Here is a 23,362-nt window from a genome sequence, read left to right as displayed (position 1 = left end):
GTGTGTGTGTGTGTGTGTGTGTGTGTGTGTGTGTGTGTGTGTGTGTGAGTGAGTGTCTGAGGCCACATTTGAACTCAGGTCCTCCTGACTCCAGGGTCAGTGCTCTATTCACTGTGCCACCTAGCTGCCCCAAGGACTCATATATTTTATAGGGAATCTCTTTTTGATTTGCACTTTGACTAATAAAGCCATCATGACACTGGTAAGTATTCTAAAGCCTTACATATTGATGATAATCAGAGAATTGTTGATGACCAAAATTGTGTCTTTGGTCAACAAGGAATTTTATGTTAGTGCATGGGATGTAAGTTTACTTTTTGTTCTACTATATCAACTACCCTTTAGTTAACAGCAAATAAGCACAGTAGAATGTTGTATTTACTAAATACATTACAGTTGTGTGACTGAAGATGAGGTTCACCATAGAATGTTGTCTGTGAAAGCCTGTTTCTTTATCAAATTTTTACCAAGGATACTTTTGATGAATGTGAACCTCATTCTCATGAAGATTTATCAGACAGATTACAAGTTATTACTTGCTTCTGTTTTTTCTTAGTTACCTTTTCAGGGGTAATACATAAGATCAGTGGGGTTTGGTTTTTTTTTTTTTCTTTTTGGGAAGATTCTTCCCCTTAAAAAATATCTTGATTATTATTCCCTGCATGCTTTAAAAATGATGTGGCCTCCTAATTAGTTCCTTCTGTGTTTTTCATCAGTTTTAGCCATTCTTCCAGGCTTCACCTTCTTAAGTGTCATTTCTTCCTTTCCTATGGAACATATTGGATTTTAAGGTGTTAAAAGTCCAAATGTGGTGGTTCCATTCACTAATGTTTTTTTTAGTCAACTTTGTTCTATTTTTAGTTCTGAATTTTCTATCACTTCTCCATTCCCACCTATTGAGAAAGCAAGAACAACAAAACCTGTCACAAATATGTATTGTCATGTAAGATAAATTCCTGCACTAATCATTTCCAAAAAAAAAAAAAAAAGGAAAGATAAAAGAATGCTTCAGTTTGCAATCTGAATCCATCATCTTTCTATCTGGAGGTACATATCATGTTTCATTGTGAGCCCTTTGGAATTGTGATTAGTCTTTGTTAATCAGAGTTCTTAAGTCTTTTAAAGGTGATTATCTTTACAGTATTGTTTTTGTTGTATAAATTGTTCTCCTGTTCTGCTCACTTTCCTTTTCATCAATTCTTAAAAAACTTCCCAAGTTTTTCCAAAACAATCCTCTACATTGTTTCTTTTTTTATTTTAATTTTTTAAGCATAATTTAAAAATTCTTGTTTCTGTTCCAGATTTGCTCCTTTTCCCTCTCCTTTTTATTCACTCAGTGAGGAGGCAAAAAAACAAAACAAAACTGATTATGGCTATGTGTAGCCATACAAAACAAATTTCTTTAATAGCTGTTTTCCAGGAAAAAAAAGGTCCATTAGTTCTTTATCTAGAAGTAGATAGCGTATTTCATCATGAGTCCTTTGGAATTGTGTTGGGTCATTTTGTTGATCAGAATTACTAAGTCTTTCATAGTAGATTATCTTTATAAATATTGCCGTTGCTGTGTAGATTGTTCTCCTGGTCTGCTCATTTCCCTTTGCATCAGTTAATATAGTTTTTCCTACGTCTTTTTGAAACCATCCCGATGCTTCATCTTTTCTTACAGCACAATAGTATTCCATCATATTTGTATATCACAAGTTGTTCAGCCATTCCCCAGTTGATGGATATCCCTTCAGTTTCTAATTCTTTGCCACCACAAAAAGAGCTTCTATTATTATTTTTGTATATATGGGCCTTTTTTTTCTCTTTTTTTGATCTTTTTGGGGAATAGCATTAGTAGTGGTATTACTGGATTAAAGGTTTTTAACCCTTTGGGTCTAATTCCAAATTGCTTTCCAGAATGGTTGGATTAGTTCACAGTTCCATCACAGTGTATTAAAGTACTTGTTTTTCCATAGTCCTTCCAGCGTTTGTCATTTTCCTTTTTCATCAACTTAGCCAATCTGATGGATGTGAAGGTGGCACCCAAGAATTGTTTTAATTTGCATTTCTCTAATTATTACTGATTTAGAACATTTTTTCATATGGCTGTTGACAGGTTGAATTTCTTCCTCTGAAAACTGTTTTTTCTTATCCTTTGACTTTGACCATTTATCAGTTAGGAAATGGCTTTTATTCTCATAAATTTGACTCAGTTTCTTACATAAATCTTAGAAATGAGACCTTTGTCAGAGAAACTTGCTTGCAAACATTTTCTTTCCCAATTTCCTATTTCTCTTCTGATTTTAACTACTTTGATTTTGTTTGTGCAAAATCTTTAATTTTACGTCATCAAAATTGTCCATTTTCCTTCCTGTGAACTTCTCTTTAATTTGGTCATGAACTTTTTCAATCCATAGATTTGACAGGTAGCTTTTTTTTTCATGCTCCTCTCATTTGTTTATGCTGCTGTCCCCTTTAATGTCTAAATCAGGTTACGTTAAAATCAGATCTAAATCTAAAACTCATTTACATCTTATCCTGGTATATGATTCCATTGTTATTTATGACATAAATATGGAACTCTAGGAATTCCATCATATCTGTTCCATTTTGTGTCCGTCTGTTCTCTTTGTGACTTTATCTGTAAATGCTTTTGAGATGTTGTGGATTAATTGCATCTTACTTCATGAAGATTTATTTTCCCTGATACTTATTACTGTTCTATGAGACAGAATTGTTCTTAATCTAATACTCTTTGTATACTAAATTTTTGTTATCCCTGGATGCCATATTTTTGGGGGTGTTTTTTTTTACAAGGAGATTATATTTGGTGGCCGAGTCAATTTCTGGGTTCTTTGACTTCTTTTTTTTATATATTTTTATATTTTTTCATTTTTCAAATGCTTTATTAACTTCTGATTTACATCATTCATTTCCACCAGATTTTGAGTTACAAATTTTCTCCCTGTTTTTCCCCTACCCACCGCCCCAAAATAGCAGTGCCACAGGGTATCATCTTCTCCAGTCTGCTCTCTCCCATATTTTCTCCCATACCCCTTTCGACTTTTCCAGTAGGGCATGGTGGATCTCTATTCCCCAGTGCCTGTATATCTTATTTCCCAATTACATGCAAAATAGTATTAATAATAGTGTGTGTATATATATATATAGTTTTAAACATTTGATTTTAAAACTTTGAATTCCAGATTCATTCCCTTCCTCCCTTGTCACCCACCCTTACTGGGAAGGCAAGCAGTTCAGTATAGGTTGTACATGTGTAGCTAATGCAAAACATTGCCATAGTAGATATATTGTAAAAGACTGACTATATTTCCCTCCCTCCTATCCCACCTCCCACTTGTTCTATTCTCTACTTTGATCCCATCCCTTTTGAAAAGTGGGTGCTTCCAACTTCCCTCCCCCCCAGCCTGCCCTCCCTTCCATCATCCCCCCTCTCATCCCCTTCGCTCCTACTTTCCTGTAGGTGAGATACCCTATTTAGTGTGTATTTCATTCCCTCCCCAAGCCAAATTCAGTGAGAATAAGGTTGACCCATTCCCTTTTGTGTTCCTATTCTTCCCCTCCATTGTAACCATTTTCCCTTGCCTCTTCTATATGAGATAGTTTACCCCATTCTGTCTCTCCCCATTTCCTCTCATATTCCTCTCTCACCTCTTAATTTCACCTTTTAAGTATCATCCCTTCCTATTAAGTTGGTCCTGTGCCCTCTATCTGTGTATACCTGTAAACATATATATACACATTCACATGTATATTCATATGGACATACACCCTCATATATAGACATATGTATATATTTCTATTCCCTTCAACTATTTTCATACTGAGAAAAGTTTCATCGGTTACTATTATTGTTTTTCCATGTAGGAATGTTAATAGTTCAACTTTGATAAGTTCCTTATGATTTCTTTTCCCTGTTTACCTTCTCATGCTTCTCTTGCTTCTTATAGCTGAATGTCAAATTTTCTATTCAACTCTGGTTTTTTCATCAAGAATTCTTGGAAGTCCTCTTTTCCACTGAATGACTATATTTTCCCATGAAACATGATACTCAGTGTTGCTGGGTAAGTGATTCTTGGTTTTAATCCTAGCTCCTTTGCCCTCCGGAATATCCCATTCCAAGCCCTTGGATCCCTCAGTGTAGAAGCTGCCAGATCCTGGGTTATCCTGATTGTGTTTCCACAATATTCAAATTGTTTCTTCCTGGCTGCTTGTAATATTCTCTCCTTGATCTATATTCCTAGGAGTTTTCTCTTTGGCATCAGGAGGTGATCGGTGGATTCTTTCAACCTCTACTTTGTCTTCTGGTTCTAAAACATCAGGGCAGTTTTCCTTGAGAATTTCTTGGAGGATGATTTCTAAGTACTTTCTTTGATCATTTCTTTCAGGTAGTCCAATAATTTTTAAATTATCTCTCCTGGATCTATTTTCCAGGTCAGTGGTTTTTCCAATGAGATATTTCACATTGCCTTCTATTCTTTCATTTGTTTGGATCTGTTTAACAGCATCTTGATTTCTCATAAAGTCATTAGCTTCCATTTGCTCCAATCTAATTCTGAAGGAATGATTCTCCTCAGTGAGCTTTTGAGATTCTTTTTCCATCTGGCAAATTCGGCTTTTTAAGTCATTCTTCTTCTCATTGGCTTTTTGAGCCTCTTTTGCCATTTGAGTTAGTCTATTTTTTAAGGTGTTATTTTCCTCAGTCAGGCTGTTGACTCTCATTTTGTAATTTTCTTGCATCGTTCTTATTTGTATTCCCAACTTTTCCTCCACTTCTCTTATCTGCTTCTTAAGGTCCTCTATGGCCTGTAACCAGCTCGTATTTTCCTTTGAAGCTTTTGGTACAGGAGTTCTGACTTCACTGTCTTCCTCCTGTTTCATGATTTGATCCTTTTTGTCCCCAAAATAGGAGACATGTTGGGTTCTTCTGTTTGCTTTGTTTCCTTTGCCTGGTCATGTTGCCACTCAATTATGTCACTTTTGGGCTTGCCACAGTAAGACTCTGCTACCAGGCAGGGGAGCTTTGTACCAAATGCTGGGGTTTTCTCAGCTGCCGGAGGTATTAGTTGGGTGCCCTTGCTGAAGCTTCCACATGCTCTGGCAAGCTGGTCACACACCCCAGGACCTCCACCCTAGACAGCAATCCAGATCAAGCAGGTTAAAGCAAAAGCGATTACCCCTCAGACTGGTCGCTTGGTCCCCCTACACTCTGCAGGCCAGGAGCTGAAGCTGCCACATGGGGGCGGCTCCTCGACACTCCCACCTATTGGGTCCCAAAGTCCATAGTGCACTGACCTCTCACTTTGTCCTTACCATCTATGTTTTGATAATTCTGGACTGCCACAGCTGCTGGTGATCTGGAATCCCTCCAGCCGGTGGCTGGTCAGGCCCTCCCTGGGGCTAAAACCTTGGTATGGAGCTGGGCTCGGCTCCCAGAGCGCTGTACTGGCCAATTCCTGCCAGCTTGCCGGGCTGTCCTCAGTGGGAGGTTAGCTTCTCTGTGTCATTTTGTGGATTCTGTAGCTCCAAAGTTTGTTCAGAGTCCCCTTGTACATGAATTGGGGAAGGTGGAAGCTGGAGCTGTGCAGAGGACCTGCTTCTAGTCCTCCATCTTGACTCTCTGACTTCTTCTTAAGACAGTACTTTTATACTGTTTAAACTTCTTTAGAAATGGAAATAAGAGCTAATGTCTTAACTTTTATCTGTTTTCCATCTTTAGTGTTAAAGACTTTTTTAAATGGATGGAGTTAGAACTCTCATAATTGCATACCTTACCATCTTCATATTTTTCATTATTTTCTGATTTGTTATTGATTTTGACCTTTTTAAAAGTCTTTTGTCTGACTTCACAAAGGTACCTTAATACAGAAATGATTCCCTCATCAGTATCCAGTTTTTTTAAAACTTTAAACTTTTTAAAAATTGAATTTTCTTTCTATTAAACATTTGTTTTCCTCCTTTCTCTCTCCCCTCCTCTTCCTAGGGTAGGGGAAGCCATCTTATAACAAATATGGGTAGTCAAGCAGAACAAAACCTCACATGAGCCAGATATAAAAATATGTATATTTTATTCCTTGCCCCCACTTTATCACCTATTTATCAGGAAGTGGGTAGCATATTATATCAATGAGAGTTCTTCAGTCTTTCAAAGTTTTTCATTTTTGCAATATTGTTGTTAATGTATTCATTGTTTTCTTGGTTCTGCTCATGTCACACATCTTACAAGATCTTTCCGAAACTTCTTTTTATCATTTCTGCAAGAGTATTCCATTATATTCGTATTCCATAATTTGTTCAGATATTAATTAATTGATGGACACCCCCTTATTTTCCATATCTTTGTCACCACAAAAAAAGAGCTCCTATAAATATTTTTGTCCATATGAATTCTTCTTTATTTGATCCTTTGGAATGTAGACCTGGTAGTGGTTTCACTAAGTCAGAGGATGCACACAGTTTAGTGAGATTTTTGACATAGTTCCACCTCATTTTCTGAAATGATTGCACTAGTTCATAGCTCTCCTAGCAGTTATTGTGTCTCTTTTTCTGTAGAGTTTCTAGCATTTACCATTTTCCTTTTTTATAAACTTTGCCAATATGATAAGTGTGAGGTAGAACTTGAGAGTTGCTTTAATTTTCACTTCTCTAATTATTAGTGATTTTGGAGCATTTTTCCCCCATGGCTATACATGATTTGGATTTCTTCCTTTGAGAATTGCTTGTTTATATCCTTTGACTATTTATCATTTGGGGAATGGCTCTTATTCCTATAAATTTGAATTAGTTCCATATATATATCTTGGAAATGAGACATTTATCAGAGAAACTTGCTGCAAATATTTTTCTAGCAAATATTTTCTTTCTAATCTTAGCCACATTGGTTTGAAAAATCTTTTTAATTTTATGTAGTCAAAATTGTCTTTTATCTTTGTAATGTTCCCTATTTCTAATTACATATTTTTTTTATATAGTCAATTTAATTTTTTCTGATGCTGTTAGATGTTGCCATATGTACCACCTTTTGATTATCTTCTTGAAAAAGTATTTATGACATATAGGCATGACAACTTTGAGTAATATCCTTTTCTTAATCCAAAACCTCTTCTGCCATGTTTTCACTGTCCTTCCTTCACAGTAAGTTTTAAGTATTAAGGTATATCTGAAACTTGATTTGAAGGCTTTTGTCAAGTTCTTTATAGTATTTGTTCCTGCTCTGTCTTCCTCAGCTCATCAGCCTATTTTGTGTAGTTGCTTTCATGGCTTTTTTCCTTATGCTCCTGATTAATACAGCAAATCAAGATATCAAATATCTTGTGTAAAGTGATGTTTCTTATTGCCTTTGGGCCCAGCATGAAACCAACTCTGTAAATTCCTTTCTTCATGGCTCAAGGAAACCTTTGAACTATTTTTCCACGTAGCTGTAATTCTTATTGTGATGAAAATGCCGATATTGACATAAGCGAATGAATGAAGAAGCATTTGTTAAGTACTTTGTGTCTAACACTGCTGAGTTCTTGGGACATTAAGACAAAGAAAGTCCCTGCCCTCAAGGAGCTTACACTTTAATTGAGTGAAAAAGCATGAATAAGGGAGTCCAGCCTGTCATGGTTTATGATGGGGTAGGGAAAGTATAGCCTCAAGGCCACATGTGGCCTTCTATATCCTCAAGTGTGGCCTGTTGAGTCCAAACCTCACAGAACAGATCCTTTTATTAATGGGGAAGTGGAAAGAAAGTAAAAAAATAATTGATTTGTATAGAATATAAAATATACCTGGGGCCCACTAGTTATATTAGACCATGTGAATTTACACTTATTAATCCGGATAGTTAGTTCCCAGGGTAGGTATTCCCAAACTAAGTGTGCAGGGGACCATGGCAGGTGGTTGACTAAATAAGTGGCTGATGTGGTTCCTTTTTTCTAGTAATATCAATTTGTTTAGAATATTAACAGTTAATTTAATGTTTATAAGTTGCCTAAATGCTGTATGATTCACATTTTTCTAATTTTTTTTCAAATTCCTTTCTTTTCCTTTTTTTTACAAACTAATTTATTTATTTTTAGTTTTCAACATTCACTTTCCTAAGTTTTAAATTTTCTCTCCCTCCCTTCCTTCCCCCCTCCCCAAGATGGCATGCAATCTGATATACATATACATTCCTATTAAACATTTTAACATTAGCCATGTTGTATAGAAGAATTAGAACAAATGGGAGGAACCGTGAGAAAGGAAATAAACAAAACAAAAAGAAAATAGTCTGCTTCACTCTGCATTGAGATTCCATATTTTTTTTTCTGGATGCAGATGGCATTTTCCATCATGAATCCTTTGGAATTATTTTAGGACCTTTCATTGTTGAGAAGGGCTAAGTCTATCGAAGTCAATCATTATACACTATGACTGCTACTATGTACAGTGACATTTTTATAATTGCTTACAGATCTATGGCTTTACAAAATATTTTCCTCGCAAGAACCCTGTAACGCCAGTATTACAAATAAGATTTCCATTTTACAGGTGAGAGAACAGTGAGTCAAAATGATCATGACTTGATCCCCCCTTCTACTTCCCAGAGAGCTCTTAATTACTAATGATAATGGATAATAATTCTTAGTTCTGTAGCAAGTTCAGAGAACTTGCCTTACAGCAGCTCTTTGAGATAGGAAGTGGATTAACCATTATCCCCGTTTTATAGGTGAAGGAGCTAGGTTTAAGTGTTAACGTATCACATAGCCAGTAAGTGTCCAAGATGGGGTTTAAAACTGAATCTCTTTACATCAGTTCCATTTTCCCCCCATTATACCATGCTTTCTCTCAAAGCTTACCTTATATATGGGAAGTACTTTTCAAAGAAGAAAGAACTGTATGATTGCACGGTATTATTGTTTGCTAGGAAAAGGTGGGAATCAATGGAATTAAATTGAGCTCCATGCTGTGAAAATACATTTTAGTTTTCTCTGAATGTTCCTGCTATTGGAAAAATCCATAGTTGGATCTTGACAGAAAATATAGTCTTAGATTCAGGAAAAAAACTATAAATACTTATAGTTGCTGCCCTCTTCTATTTGAGACATGCTTTCAAAATCACTGTAAAATTTTTTTTCATTGTTTTGCCCTCAGTTTAGGAGAAGATAGTACCGTGACATTAACGAGGGACCTGTGAGAATTTCCATTTTGTAGCTCGTATAGCTTAATCTTAAAATACGAAGTCTTCCACTAATTCTTCCTTTGTTCCTTCCTTTGTTAGCTGCAGCATTTAAGGTGGCGCTTTCTTTTCAAGCCTAGTTGTAGTCTTGATGGCTCTTGAAAGGAGGGAAGGAATTAACGTTAAGTGCCTGCTGTGTGCCTGGCATTGTGCTAAGTGCTTTACAGATATTTCATTTGAATCCTCACAACAATCCTATCCTGTGAGGTAGGTGCTATTGTAACCCCGTTTTACAGAAAAGGAAACTGGCAGACTGGTTAATTAAGTCATGCTTAGGAACACATAGTAAATGTCTAAGGCAGGATTTGAACTCAGATCTCCCTGATTCCAGGCCCAGCCCTCTATCCACTATGTTACCAGCTCCTTCTTGAGAAAGTGTTAAATATGTTAAAGCTGAAAGTGGCCTCAGAACAGAATGTCAAAGCTGGCGGGGATCTCAGATCATAGACTGTAGAAGAGACCTAGCTCTAGTTGGGTTTACTCAAAATTATGGCATTGCAGGGGTTGGAAAGGACCTGGGAAGGCATCTGTCTATAGAGTCCAGCTTCTGCCTGTGATCCTTTCTGTAGCATGCCTGCAAGGAGCCATTGACTCTCTCCTTGAAGAGGTCTAGCAGTGGGAAACCTGCTGCTTACTAAGGCAGCCCATTTCCCTTTGAAAGTTTTGTTTGTTAGGAAGCTTTTTTTCTTTATGTGGAACTAAAATCTGCCTCCGTTGCTCCTAGTTCTCTCTGGGGCAAGCAGAGCAAAGCACATCCTTTTCCCACATGATAGCCCTTCACATGTCTCTCGTTAATATTTCTTCTTCTCCAGCTATACATCTGAATTTTCTTCAGCCACTTCTCACATGACTTGCTTTCACTCTTCTCACCATTCTGGACTCACTGTTTTGTCAGTTCCCAGACTTGAATGATGATCTAAATATTGCCTGACCAGAGCAGAATACAGTAGGGCTCTTACCTCCCTTTTTCTGAACACTGTCGTTAGTAGATCCAAAGATTGTTTTAGCATTTTTGATTCTTGTTGAGTTTGCAAGTCTACCTAATGCTCTAGCTCTTTTTTATAAGAATTGTCATCGAGTAACATCTCCCTGGCCCTGTACTTGTACTGTTGATTTTTTGATCCTAAGTACAAGACTTTACATTTATTCCTATTAAATTTCATCTCACTAGACTTGGTCTATCAGCTTAGCCTGTCAGAAGCTCTTTGGATCCTATCTGTCATCTAGTAATGTTAACTTTCCCCTTCAGCTTTGTGTAATGTCATTTGAAGATTTGATAAGCACGCCATCTGTGCCATCAGTCAAGTCACTGAGCTGAGAGCTGAGTGACTCAGCTGGAGAACTGAGACAGATTTTTGGACCACTTCACTACAGGCCCAGCTCCAAACTTGACAAGAACAACTCCTTTGGGGTCTGATGGTCATATGCCTAATTACAAATCCACTTGATTATATTACTGCCCAGTACTCATTTCTGTCTTGTTCACCAGAATAACATGAGAGCCTTTGTAAGATGGTCTGCTGGATTTGAATGAATGACTAAATTGTTAATTAAGCAGAGTGCTAGGGATACAAATGGAAAAGCAGCATAGCCCCTGCTCTTGGGGAGTGCATATTCTCCTGGGGGAGGTGACACATATGGCTTTAGCTTCAGGTCAGATGGAAATTCAGATATTATCCCTTTCTACAGCATTCTCTTCTTTTACTAGCCTAGAGATCTTATCTTCTCCCAGGACAAGCTTAGTCTGGCAGGACCTGTTCTTAATAAAGTTAGGCTGTTTCTAGTTAATCAATATTTCTCTACTTCCTTTTCTGAATGACTTCAAATTATTCCCTTAGTAATTTGAGACTTTCAAAAAGCATCCTAATCAAGCCTATACCTTGGAAACTCCTTTCTTTTCCCTCCTTTGGGAATGAGGCCAATATTTGCCCATCTCTAGCCCTCTAGTCCCTCTCCCTCTCTCTCTGATTCTTCACAGATCACTAATAGGGGCTCAGCCATATACCTGCTCATTCTTTGCAATGTGAGAGTGTTGCTCAGGATGTACCTGGGGACTTGAATTCATCTCACTGCTCTTAGAGTTTAGCTTTCTCTTTTTTTTTTTTTTTGCCTTTTGGAGGGCAATTGGGGTTAAGTAACTTGCCCAAGGTTACACAGCTAGTGTTTTTTTTTTTTTTTAATGTGTTAAGTGTCTGAGGCCGGAACTGAACTCAGGTCCTCCTGATTGTGGGGCCGGTGCTTTACTTACTGCACCACCTAGCCGCCCCGTTTAGCTTTCTCTTAACCATTTTTGTTTTGTCTTTCCCAGTGCAAAGATTATTCTCCTTGGTGTAGAAAACAGAAGCAACGTTGGAATTGTATTGTCTGCCTTCCCATCAACCTGCTTTCTTTTTCTTTTCTTTCTTTCTTGCTGTTCATCTTCAGTTCCTTGTCCTTGCTTTCATATTCTATAACGTGTACTGTTTGGTGAACTTTTAACTGTTTTTGTAACTAAGTTGAGTCTTTTATGCTTATGAAGCCTGTGTAGTATTTGATCAAATCCTAGTGTTTACTACGACCAAATCATAGAATTTCAGAGTTGGAAGGTATAGATAGCTAGACGAGCTCATTCCCCAAAGAGGATCAACCAATCAGTCAATCATTTATTAAGCATTTATTAAGTGGCTGCTGTATGCCAAGTGCTGTGCTAAGTTAAGGGGTTACAAAAGAGGCAGAAGACATTTCAGCCCTCAGTTTGTAGTCTAATAGCTAATATGAAAGCAGGTATGTGCAAAGCAAACTATGTACAGGACAAATGGGAAATATTTAACCAAGAGAAGGCACTAGAATTACAAGGGATTGGGGAAGGATCCCATCTACAACATGCCTGACAAGTTGTTACCCAAACCTTGATTGAAGATTCCCCATGTAAAGTTCCCCTTTTGGTCCTGTTATTTCCTCTTAGGCCCAAATCTTAAATCACTCTTCTAAGAAATAGTCTTTTACATACTTGAACACTGCTCTCAAGCTGACCTTCGCAGCCTCCCCCCGCCCCCGTGTCTAGGCTAGGCATTCCCATCTCATGTCCCTCCTTTAGATATTCTCTAGCCTATCAATGTCTTTGCTAATATGTGATGCCTAAACTAAACACAGCACTCCATATGTAATCTCACCACAGCAAAATCATTTCAACCTCTCTCCTTCCTTCCTGTCTCTCCCCAAAATTCTTAACATTCCTATCCCCCAACAACAAGTTCCTTGTTCATGGGAATCGGGTCCAGAGTATGGAGTTCCTCTTGGAGAAGAACCACCTCTACTTTTTGAAACAAGGTCACATTCATTGTAGATGATTGCAATGATAGGAGAAGGACTTCAGTGGAGATTTGTTCCAGTCTGTACCATGGAAAAATTCTATCTCTAACACAACCAACAACTAACCTTTAATTCTGAGCCAGCTTGTTTTGCTTTTGTATAGCTCTAATAGTTAGGAAATCTTTCCCTTCCATCAAATCGCAATTTGCCTCTCAAGACAATAAGCTCTCATTAAACCTCTAGCCTTTGCCACATACTGCTAGCACTAGTGATACAGAGACAGAAATGATATAAGCCCAATCCTGAAAGAGCTTAGATTCTATTGGAGGGACAATATGTGCACATAAGGTATAGTACCAGAGATTGGATCTCTACCTGTGATATCCCTGGTACAGGGAACTTGTGTGAGGAAGCTCCCTTTGCTTATTCAGGTCAGCATCTTCACTGTAACTTGTAGGCTTAAGAGAGTTGGCCTGGAGCAAAGTCTTGTAACAAGTTTGTATTAGAGGTAAGACTTGAACCCAGGGTTTCCTGGTTTTGAGATCAGCTCTGTCTCTCATAAGAATGTACAAAATGAGTATAATGTCATTTCAGGGATCAGGAGACACATTAAAGGCCTACTGTAGGTGGAAGTATTATTTGAGTTGAGCTTTGAAAGAAACTAGGGGTTCTGTGAGGCTGAGCAGAGGAGAGGCAGTGTATTCCATTCAACAGGGACATGGAGGGTCATGTGTGAAGGACAGCAGAAGACCATAGTGTGGTAAGGTGAGTAATATCTAATTAGACTGGAAAGGCAGGTTGGAGCCAAGTTGTGAATGGCCTTAGTATCAAACTAGCCTTTCCTATTTAATCCTGGAGGTAACAGGGAGCCAGGGTAGTTTATGGAGCAGAGCAGTAATATGGTGAGATCTGTTCTTTATGAGTAGTATCACTGTGGCAGCTGTGTGAAGGCTGCCTTAGAGAAGGGAAGAGAATTGAGGCTAGGAGACAGTGTAGTAACCTCATGTAGCAGTTCAAAGGAGAGGTGATGAGGCTACAATGTGAAGGCTGGAAGGGGACACAGGAGACACGTGTTGTGGAAGTCAAATGGAGGAGGCTTGGAAACCGATGGATGTGTGGGTTGAAAGAGTGGGGGGTACAGGAACCTGGGGACCCAGAATGATTGTATAGGCTTTGACAGAAGTAGAGAAGCCCCCAAATGATTGGCTCTTCTACTTGGGATCCCAGAGAAAGCTTTGGCAGGTGTCTGAAGAGTTACCACTGCTCTGGCATCCCCCCATCCATTTGCTACACCTATTAACCTTTTCCTGGCCAGAGGGTCAGGAGCATACTTCAATTACAGTATAACATCCCTTTCCTACCATCATGTCATGTTTTCTCCTCTTTTTCCTGAATTTCTGCAGTTAATTATAATGTATAACTCTCCCTGATCCTTAGACAAATTACAGTCTGCATCAGTGGCGAGTTCCTCACACTAATGAAATCTCAGATCTTGCACACACATCTTCCCTCACCTGTCCTGTACTTTTTGAGTGATGCATGCCCTTCCTGAGGCAGATTCCAGACCTCGGCTGCACCAGGCCTCAGTGATATTTACTGTCAGTTTTGGTTCCTTGCAGTAAGATCACTAATTCGCTTTACTTTTTATCCATCCTTTGTGCACTGGGGTGTGTAGAGCCATTTGACTGAGGCCAGTGTATTGTGGCTGACTTCTTTCTTGGCTTGTTTTTCTCAGTGAATGTTACCTTTATGGTCAAATGTATTTCCTTGCTTTGATTTCTCTGGTGCACCTTTCTTATTGCCTGTGCTGTGTGTATGTGTAGGCAACTGAAGACAGGTGTGCTATTGCTGCCTTGCTTCTGGTCCTTCATACCTACATTCTCCTTAGTGGGTGATGCCTGTTATCCTTTGACTTGGCAGATTTACACGGCAGTTTTATGTCAACTTGCCAGTGTCTTTAGTTTAAAAGCGTGTTAATAAGATTTGGAATTCCCCAGACAGATAGGTGGTGGTTGTTGTTTTACCATCATTTGTTAGGTGCACTCTGTCCTTGGTCTGTCATTCTTATGTTTTGAGTTCTGGACCAGAAATCCAAATCCCAGTCTCTGTTACCGTTTTCTTAACCAGCTGTTCACATTCCAAATCTGCCTTTCATTTCTGAAGCCCTTATCTTTAGTTGATAACAGCATTAATAACAGTGCCTTAACCTGAAGGTGTTCTATTTGGTGCCCAGAATATAAAACAAAGCCTAGTTTGGCGTAAGTAGTTTTTGGTTTCTTCTGGTTTCTGGGGATGTATTTATCCATACACTGATCTCCCGAAGTCGCTGGTAGTGATCAGGTTTGATAAGTCTTGGGGACCTCTCTTTCCTGTCTGAGATAATGCCCTGAGCACAGCATAGCTCTTTTTTGTCAGCTCCACATACAGCTGCTTAGCAGGGAGTGGCCTGTTGCTACTGTTGGCATCCTCATGCAGGCAGAGTTGCTTTCCTAGACTCAGCTCTATATCCTCACCATCATTCCTTCAAAGTCCTCCTCCTCCGAGGGTGGGGCTCCATTCAGTCTCATAGCTGTTGTATTGCATAGCTTCTTTTTTCCTCCTTTCCTTCTCCTTCACATTCTTCCTTAAACTCTTTGCCTCTTCAGGCTGTTAGAAATACTTTATTCTCTTTATTGTTTTTAAATTTTTTATTTCAAAAGTCTTTCATTTTATTTTACAATTTAACAGTTTTCTCTCTCCCTCCAAAAGGGGAAAAAGGAAAATAAAATTCTTGCGACAAATAAGTAGACTTAATCAAAACAGGTTCTCACATTGTCCATGTACACAGCAGTGTAAGTCTCCTTTTGCATCTTGATCCTCATCAGTCACTTGGAATCATGATTGGCCTGGCTAGAGTTCTTAAATCTGTCAGAGTTGTTTGCCTTTACAGTAGTGTCATTCCTGTATAAATTGTTCTCTAGGCTTTGCTCACTTCATTCTGCATCACTTCATGGGTGTCTTCCCAGGTTTCTGCGACACTGTCCTTTCCATCATTTACCTACCACAGAGGAGTATGATTCTCCTGGATAACTGGGAAAGAGACATTCCTTCAGTCTTTTCAAACCTTGTTTCAGGAGACCAGCCTCATGGTTTGGCCTGTGTAGCTGTTGTTTAGCAGCTGCAGAAACACCAACAGAGTGCAGGATCCTGTAAGTCATTGCCGAAGTCTCTTTGCTCTCCATATTTGCCGAAAGTAAGATCCTCAGTTTTCTCATGTTCTCACTGGGGCTAACTCCCATTTCCAGATGAGGAAGCTGGCACAGATAGAGGCACAGATAACTTTGAAGTTATCAAAGATCACCCAGCTGACTAGTTCCAGAGCTGAAACTAGAACCAGATTTCCTGCCTCTTGGACTAATAAGCCTTTCCCCTGTGCCATGCTTATACAAAGATGGAAGCTCTGCCTTTCTAGGTTTGTCATTTGTGGTGTGATTGGGGCAGATGGAAACGAAATGTTACTTAGAAGCTCTGGGTGGCCCCATAGTGAGCAGAGCCTTTGTCGTCTAATCATGTTGGACTCTTCCTACCCCTTTATGACCCCATTTGAGTTTGGTTTGTTTTTGGGTTTTTTTTGCTTCTTGGAGGTGGGAAGGCAGGGCAATTGGGGTTAAGTGACTTGCCCAAGGTCACACAGCTAGTAAGTGTTAAGTGTCTGAGGCCGGATTTGAACTCTGGACTTCCTGACTCCAGGGCCGGTGCTCTATTCAGTGTGCCACCTAGCTGCCCATTTGGGGTTTTCTTGGCAGAGATACTGGAGTGACCTGAGTTCAAATCCAGGCTCAAACACCTAGCATCTGTGTGACCTTGGGCAAGTCCCTAATCCTCTCTCTGCCTCAGTTTCCTCATATGTAAAATGAAACACATAATAGCATCTATCTTCCAGGGTTGTTGTGATGATAAAGTGAGATAATATTTGCAAAATGCATGGCAAACCTTAAAGCACTATAAAAGTGCCAGCCGATTCTATTTCTTCAAGTCTTTAGAAGGTCAGGGTATGAGGCTTTGTAGCCATGTCCCTCACTGCTTCCTTACTCTCTCTGCAAACATGGCTTGTCATTTTTTTCTCACTTTTTAATATTTTGACACCTTCACTCAGTAGCTCTGGTGCTTCATCATCTCAAGGAGAAGGTGTTGAGTTCTTAATGGAGATACCAGGGACACATAGACTTGCAACAGTTTACTGGAAAGCTTCAAGCATGAGCCTGCTGACAGTCCTTATTGGAGTTGGTGGACTGGTGTTGCAGCCCCTTTTCTCTATTAACTCTTTGACTTTGGACAGATCATTAAAACTGTGTGCCTTAGTTTCTTCATTTGTAAAAATAGAGGAGTTGTACTAGATGACCTTTAAGACCTCTTCCAGCTCTAATATGTGGTCCTATGATGATTACCAGGATTTTGACTGCAAAGTGTTTTGTTTTGTTTTGTTTTTAGCCACAATGTCTCAAGACCATCTACCAAAGCATGGAGGAATTGGTCTTTATCTGTGCAGGTGGTGTTCAGTCTGATAAAATCACAGATCGCTGAAGTTTTAAAATAAATTTTTTTTTTGCTTTTTTGGAGGGCAATTGGGTTTAAGTAACTTGCTCAAGGTCACACGGCTAGGTTTTTTTATTTGTGTGTGTTAAATGTTAGTTAGTGTGTTAGAGGAACTGAACTCAGATCCTCCTGACTCCAGGGCCAGCACTCTAGCCGCCCCTGAAGTAAAATGTTTTAACAAAGTTTGTTTAGCAGTTAAATTATTTTCATGTATAGTTTTAATTATAGTAGCTTACATGTTTATCACACTTTTCTCATAATAGTCCCATGAAATGAAATTGTGCAAATGTCATTATCCCCATCTTATAAATGAGGAAGCAGCCTCAGAGAAATTAGTTGATTTGCCCTGATCACACAGATAGTAAATAAAGGGAATACAGAGTAGTCTAACAGTAGAAATACAACCATCTTTAAATTGCACCTGGTAATTTGATGAAGATCAAGATTTAATTTTTACTTTAAAAAAGATATGGCAACCATTTTCTGGCCAACCCCTATTTAACCTCCATAAGTTAAATTTGTTTATGGATTGTTTAATATTTTTATTCTTGAACCGATTTTCCCTACCTGCTTCTTTTCTCTGCGCTAAGTGTCAGGGAAAATTGACTTCCAGTAGTGGCTTTCCCCTTAAATAGCTATGTGGCATTGGGCAGATGCATCACCCTCTCTGGACCACCATTCTCTAGGTTGTTTTTCTTTATTCCCTTTTTCCTCCTGTAGAGCATGATAAATTTTAACTCTTTTAGTAAGTGAATCAGAGAAGCAGATAATCAGTCTCAGAGACTTGGGTTCAGATTCCACCTGAGATATAATGCCTGTGTGACCTCGACCCTGGGTACTTAGAACACTTGCGAAGATTATAAATTGCAATGCAGTTCCTGATTTGTACTGGTAGAGGGAGTTTTCTTTTGTGTGAAACTCCATATGCTGATAATATCGTAGGTTCAGGCCAAAAACCATATAAAACATCTATAATACATATATAAATACACATGTGTATGTTTGTATAGATGTTTTTATATATGTATATATGTGTGTATAGATGTGTATGTGTGTCTGGATTAATTTGGTTTTGAGGTCTCTTTAGAATTAGTTCCCTGCATCCTAGGCGTGATGTGCTGATGATGTCTTTTGGTTGAATTTTCAGGAGAATTCCCACCATCACAATGACTCTGCTGATGACTATAAGCAGCAGCTGCCATATAAAGAAGACAAACCTCAGGGGCCCTTGGAATCTGATTCTGTGGAATTCAACAATGCTATAAGCTATGTGAATAAGATCAAAACCCGTTTTCTTGACCACCCAGAAATCTACAGATCATTCTTAGAGATACTGCACACTTACCAGGTAAAAACTGGGGATGTTTGTGGTATTCCTCCAGCATTATGTATAGGTAATATGAAAGATTTGATAACTCAGGAAAGCACCTTGATGTGAGGTTTAGACCTCCTGTCACCTCCCTCTCACAAAACCTCAGCAACCTGTTGGCTCTTAATAAGATCTCAGGGCCCCAAAATGAATGGTTCAGGAATTTTCTAGATGTCTTACCAAGCATGGGGTCGCGCATGTGCTGCCTTTTTTTTTTTTTTTTGCTTTTTGGAGGGCAATTGGGGTTAAGCGACTTGCCCAAGGTCACATGGCTAGTTTTTTTGTGTGTGTTAAGTGTTTTGAGGTTAGATTTGAACTCAGGTCCTCCTGACTCCAGGGCGCCACCTAGCCGCCCCCGCATGTTCTTCTTTTATCAGCCAGCATTCTCTGGGGATGTGGAGATACAGCCTCTAGTTTCTTGTTTCTCACTAGATATGCTCCTGTCCCAACTTTAGCTATATTTAAGATAACGAAGGCTTTTGCCAGTCGCTGCCTTCTTTCTTCTTCATTTCCTGGGGAACCCTCTTTAAGATGGTTCTAACAGTGGAGCATCCTACTGTAGGGAGAGTCACTGGAAGGTTTGGCTTTCTATTAAGTTAACTTCCTTGTATGGGGCCATGCCTTGCTTCCCATTCAGATGTTCTAGTCCCATTTATCAAAGAAGGTGAAACAACAGAGAGTGGAAAAGTCTTGAGAATAAGACCTAAGTTTTCAAGATAAAATTATGGGAAATCCGAGGGTTTTTCTCTTTCTTAATTGATAGATGATGTACCTGAATCAGTAACAATAAGGTCTTAACAATAAAACATACTGAAAATGTACAAGCTTATATGGCATTTCAACTAAGACTGATAAATATTGAGTTTCTTTTTCTTGGTGTCCCAGTCATCAACTTGAGATTTGGCTGTAGGGAAAATTCTACAATGGAACTGAAGAAAAGAGTTGCATTTGGGCTGGGTCTTGGAGTGCCACCAAACCTTTAACCAATTGTGGAAGGAATTGTGGAATTGAATCCTGTAAACTAAAAGTAAACAAATTAAAAAAAAAAAACCAATTGTGGAAGACAGGAGTTGTGTCCAAATGATAGTTAATCCCAGATTTATTTGTGTACCTTTGAAATGTACTAAGTAATCTTTCTGTGGGGGTAGGGTGGTGAGGAAGGCCAGACACATCTAATAATATTTTTTTAAGGGGAAAAAAAGTAATGAAAATGGAAAGTGAATTAGAATTTCCTAACCAACTATTACGTTGGGGGAGACTGCTTAGTGGGGGGGGCTGAGCTTATTAGAGTTAAAAGTCATCCATGAATCCCCTTCCACAGTAAAAGGTCACTGAAAGGGAACTTGATTTTGGAGAGGCAGTGGGAAATGGTGGGTTGACTTGGAGTAGGTTTAAGTCCTGTCTCAGATCTATCTCTTTGACAAGGGGCAAGTGACTTCACCTCTCACAGCCTCCTTTTCCTCATTGTAAAAGTGGGCATCCCACCTGTCTCCAGGATTTTGAGACAAATCTCAGAGCCCTACACAAATTGATTTAGTGTCGTCCTCATCTTTACCGTTGAGGATCTTTTTTGTTCTGCTCCTTATTAGAGTGGTGGCTTTTTCCCCTTTTCTTCCTTTGTAATTTCTCTGGTATCAGCTTGAGAAGTACTTGCTTCTGAGAGGTGTTAAATTGCTGTTTCCTGCTTTTTCTTCCTCACCACCCTGAAGGTGGGTCCTTTGGTCATTTAAGCCTTGTCCTATGCACCTCCCTTCCTAGAGAAAAGAAGTAAAAGTGTCATTATTGGAGATTGCTGAAGGTTTGCTAGGCAACAGGTTTCTAATTCTCCTTCTTTGCCCTGGAGGGAATGTTTGTTGCCAGTCTGGCTCACAGTCATGTCTTCATTGCAGTATATTGCATGCTAAGCTGTCAGTGATCTGCTTTTTGTTTTTTTTCTCCATAATTTGATGCTTGAGTGTTACAGGATGACTGTTATGATCACTAATGATTCATTCTTCCTTCCCTATAAATTGACAGAAGGAGCAGCTGAACACTAAAGGACGCCCTTTCCGGGGCATGTCAGAGGAGGAAGTATTTACTGAGGTAGCTAATCTCTTCAGGGGACAGGAGGATCTACTTTCTGAGTTTGGACAGTTCCTTCCAGAAGCTAAAAGATCTTTGGTACGTACTGAGATGAGTTGGACTAGCCTCACAAGTAGATTGTTGACTGGTATAATGTTCAGTGCTGCCGTCTGTGGATTCATTTTGATCATTTCTTATTGTGAAACTTTACTAAACATGTGAAATAGGGTGACTTGTCATTTCATTGACAGCCAGAGAGCCTGGTACATGTGCATGGTCTCTTTGCTATCTTCCAACATTTATCTGGCTCATCATGTGAACTTCTGGAGAACAGGGGTTTTGTCTGTCTTTCCTTTGGGGTTTCTGTAGAGATTCTACTTACGAGTTAGTTCTATGTATAATAGATTCCCGATACAGCTAAAGCTCCCTCTTACATCATTCTAAAGAACACTAAAGTTAATTCATTGTATGGCCAATCCCCAATCTATATAGAGGTTGTATCGACAAAATCCATTTATAAGTTAGTTGGTCAGAACTCAAAATATATTTTCCCATTGAAGCAGTGTTATACATGTTGGTTGTGTTCCCAAGTTAGTCTACAAAACCTATTTACCCATGATATGCCTGATGGATTATACTGATAGTGCTTATAAACAAATTGCCACCATTTTAAAATGTGTTTAAAACATGTTCAGAGTTCCAACTTGGAATATCTGGCAAGCATCTACCCTTGCTAAGACCCCAGCATATATTTATCAAATACATGGATAGAGTGCTAGTCAGAAGATCAGACATTTACTGGATTTAGTACTTTGGACAAATTTATATTTAATAATCTCTCAAGATCTCAGTTTCTTGATCTATAATATGGGAATAAATAACATTTTCACCTAAGCCTCTGGAGTTGGTCCCCATGGCCTCAGAGAAGGGAGATAACACATGGAAGCTGGGGCCAGGTATTGTGGTGAGGACTGAGACAGAGGTTGGTGGTGGCAGGTGGGGAGGGCTGGGACTTGAGGGTATTCGGGATGTGAAAAAGTGGGATTGAGGAATGGGTGGTAATGAACAGTAATGAATGGGGTTTTTATCTTTCTTCTCCCTCTTCTTTTACCCTCCTTGCTAATGATCTTGGGGGTAAGAGTTGAAGGATCCCAGGCAGCAGGATGCAGTGATGTAGGAGAAGGGAAATGGGCTAAAGCCTATTAGCTTCTGTAAGAGATGGGAGTTCCTGTGGACTCCTTTTTTGGGTTGGGGGTTACCTATATTTGGAGGTTCCTGGGCACTCTCTCCTCTTGATGTACTTATCCAGGGGAAATCTGGTTCTGATGAGTCTTATGAGCAAATGGCCTTTATGGGGCTCAGTAGACCAGCGTGTGGAAGCTGGAGGTTCATTACTGCCCTTCTTTGCCTTGGAACACCATCTGAGTACCCCCTCGTTCTCACTAATGCCTTCAGAGGGTCTCCCTTAAACATCCTGGAGTCCTATGTGTGTGTATCCATGTGTATCCACTATTTTACATTAAATTCAACAAATACACCTTCTGTGTATAACACTGCGTAGGGCATGGGATTATATAAAGTTTAGATAAGATATAATTCCAGCCTTCATAGAGTTTCAAATCAGTTCTGGTAGGGTCATATGATAACATAGATTTATCCTGTGTTATTTTCATATGAGAAATTCATAAAGTATTTTGTGAGGCCCAAGGTCATTACTGGTTGGGGGGAGGGGGTGCTTTGTAGCAGAGGTACCATTTAAATTGAGTTCAAAAGGTTTTGAAATATGAGTAAACACATTGTAGATGGAAAGCATCATGGGTGTTTCAAGCCTAGATCTCTGCCCAAGGAAGACGAGTTTAGCAGCGTGTGAAGCTTGGAAGAAAAGGAGAATGGATGTAGGATTCTAGAGGCTATCAGTATAACTCTAGAAGATGATCATGAGGGTCTGCCCTAGGGTGAGTACAGGGGGAATAGAGAGGAGCAAATGCATATGATAGAGGGATTGGTTGGATGTGAGATGGGTTGGGGGGCTCGGGGGTGGGAGATTACTAGTTCTAATATGTACGTGAAATATGGGAAATTAAAAGGGATAATAAATAAAGGGATCAGTGCCTGAGGCTGGAGTTTCATTTGTTCAGCCATTAAACAATAAGCTCCTATTATGTTTCCTGTCAGGTACTATTATCTACTCTGGGATAGGACAAGAAAGAAGATCTAGCCCCTGCCCTCAAGGAGCTTACAGTCTAATAGAGGAGACAACACCTGGATGGCTATGATACTAATTAGAATATGATAGATTTAAAAGAGTAGCTTAAAGTTCTGAAAGGGATAGAATATTTCTAATGGGGATGGGAATGATGCTATCAGGGAAAGGTTCTTGGATGAATTGGATTTTCAGTTGAGCCTTAACTGATGGAGAGTGGGGTTAGGGGGTTGGGTAGAGCAGTCTAGGCACAAGGAACATCAGGAGCAAAGGCTTGGGTGGGAAATTGTAGGATTTGTGGGTGTGTTAATTATCCAGTAGTTTGGCAGTTTGACTTGGTAATAATGGGGTTAACACCAAGAAATGCTCCTATCAGAATGGATGACTTGATCCTTGATTGAGGCAGCATTTGTAAGGTCACTTATTTGGAGAAAACCTGTCTTAGAATGTCAGGTGAGAGGAGGTCACCAACTTCAGCTTCCTGCCCATCATAACATTGTTGACAGTAGTGATACAGTCTGGATTTGCATATTGCCAGTGATAGGGACTTCACTGTCTTGACAGATCAGTCAGTTTTCTGAGCAGATCGATGAGGGGCTTCTTGTATTTAGCCAAAATTGGCCTCTGTGTAACCTTCCTCCCAGCTTGGCCG

General features: G+C 39.3%; 1 protein-coding gene across 2 annotated transcripts in view; it reads left to right on the top strand.

Moving 5' to 3' along the window:
* The window catches only part of SIN3B (SIN3 transcription regulator family member B), a 75,853-nt gene that overhangs the window by 8,532 nt on the left and 43,959 nt on the right, over positions 1 to 23,362 (top strand). For both annotated transcript variants that reach the window (XM_069102096.1, XM_069102097.1), the window contains exons 4-5: positions 18,225 to 18,425; positions 20,463 to 20,606. In XM_069102096.1, coding sequence (XP_068958197.1) covers positions 18,225 to 18,425; positions 20,463 to 20,606 — 345 coding nt within the window. The remainder of the gene's footprint in view (positions 1 to 18,224; positions 18,426 to 20,462; positions 20,607 to 23,362) is intronic.

The sequence above is a fragment of the Petaurus breviceps genome, unplaced genomic scaffold, assembly GCF_028583685.1.
Source record: "Petaurus breviceps papuanus isolate PSGF00001 unplaced genomic scaffold, PetGlider_PUasm1.0 523, whole genome shotgun sequence".
NCBI classification, from domain to species: Eukaryota; Metazoa; Chordata; class Mammalia; order Diprotodontia; family Petauridae; genus Petaurus; species Petaurus breviceps.
The sequence above is the reverse complement of the archived record's forward strand: the minus strand, read 5'-3'. Positions and strand labels throughout refer to the sequence as shown.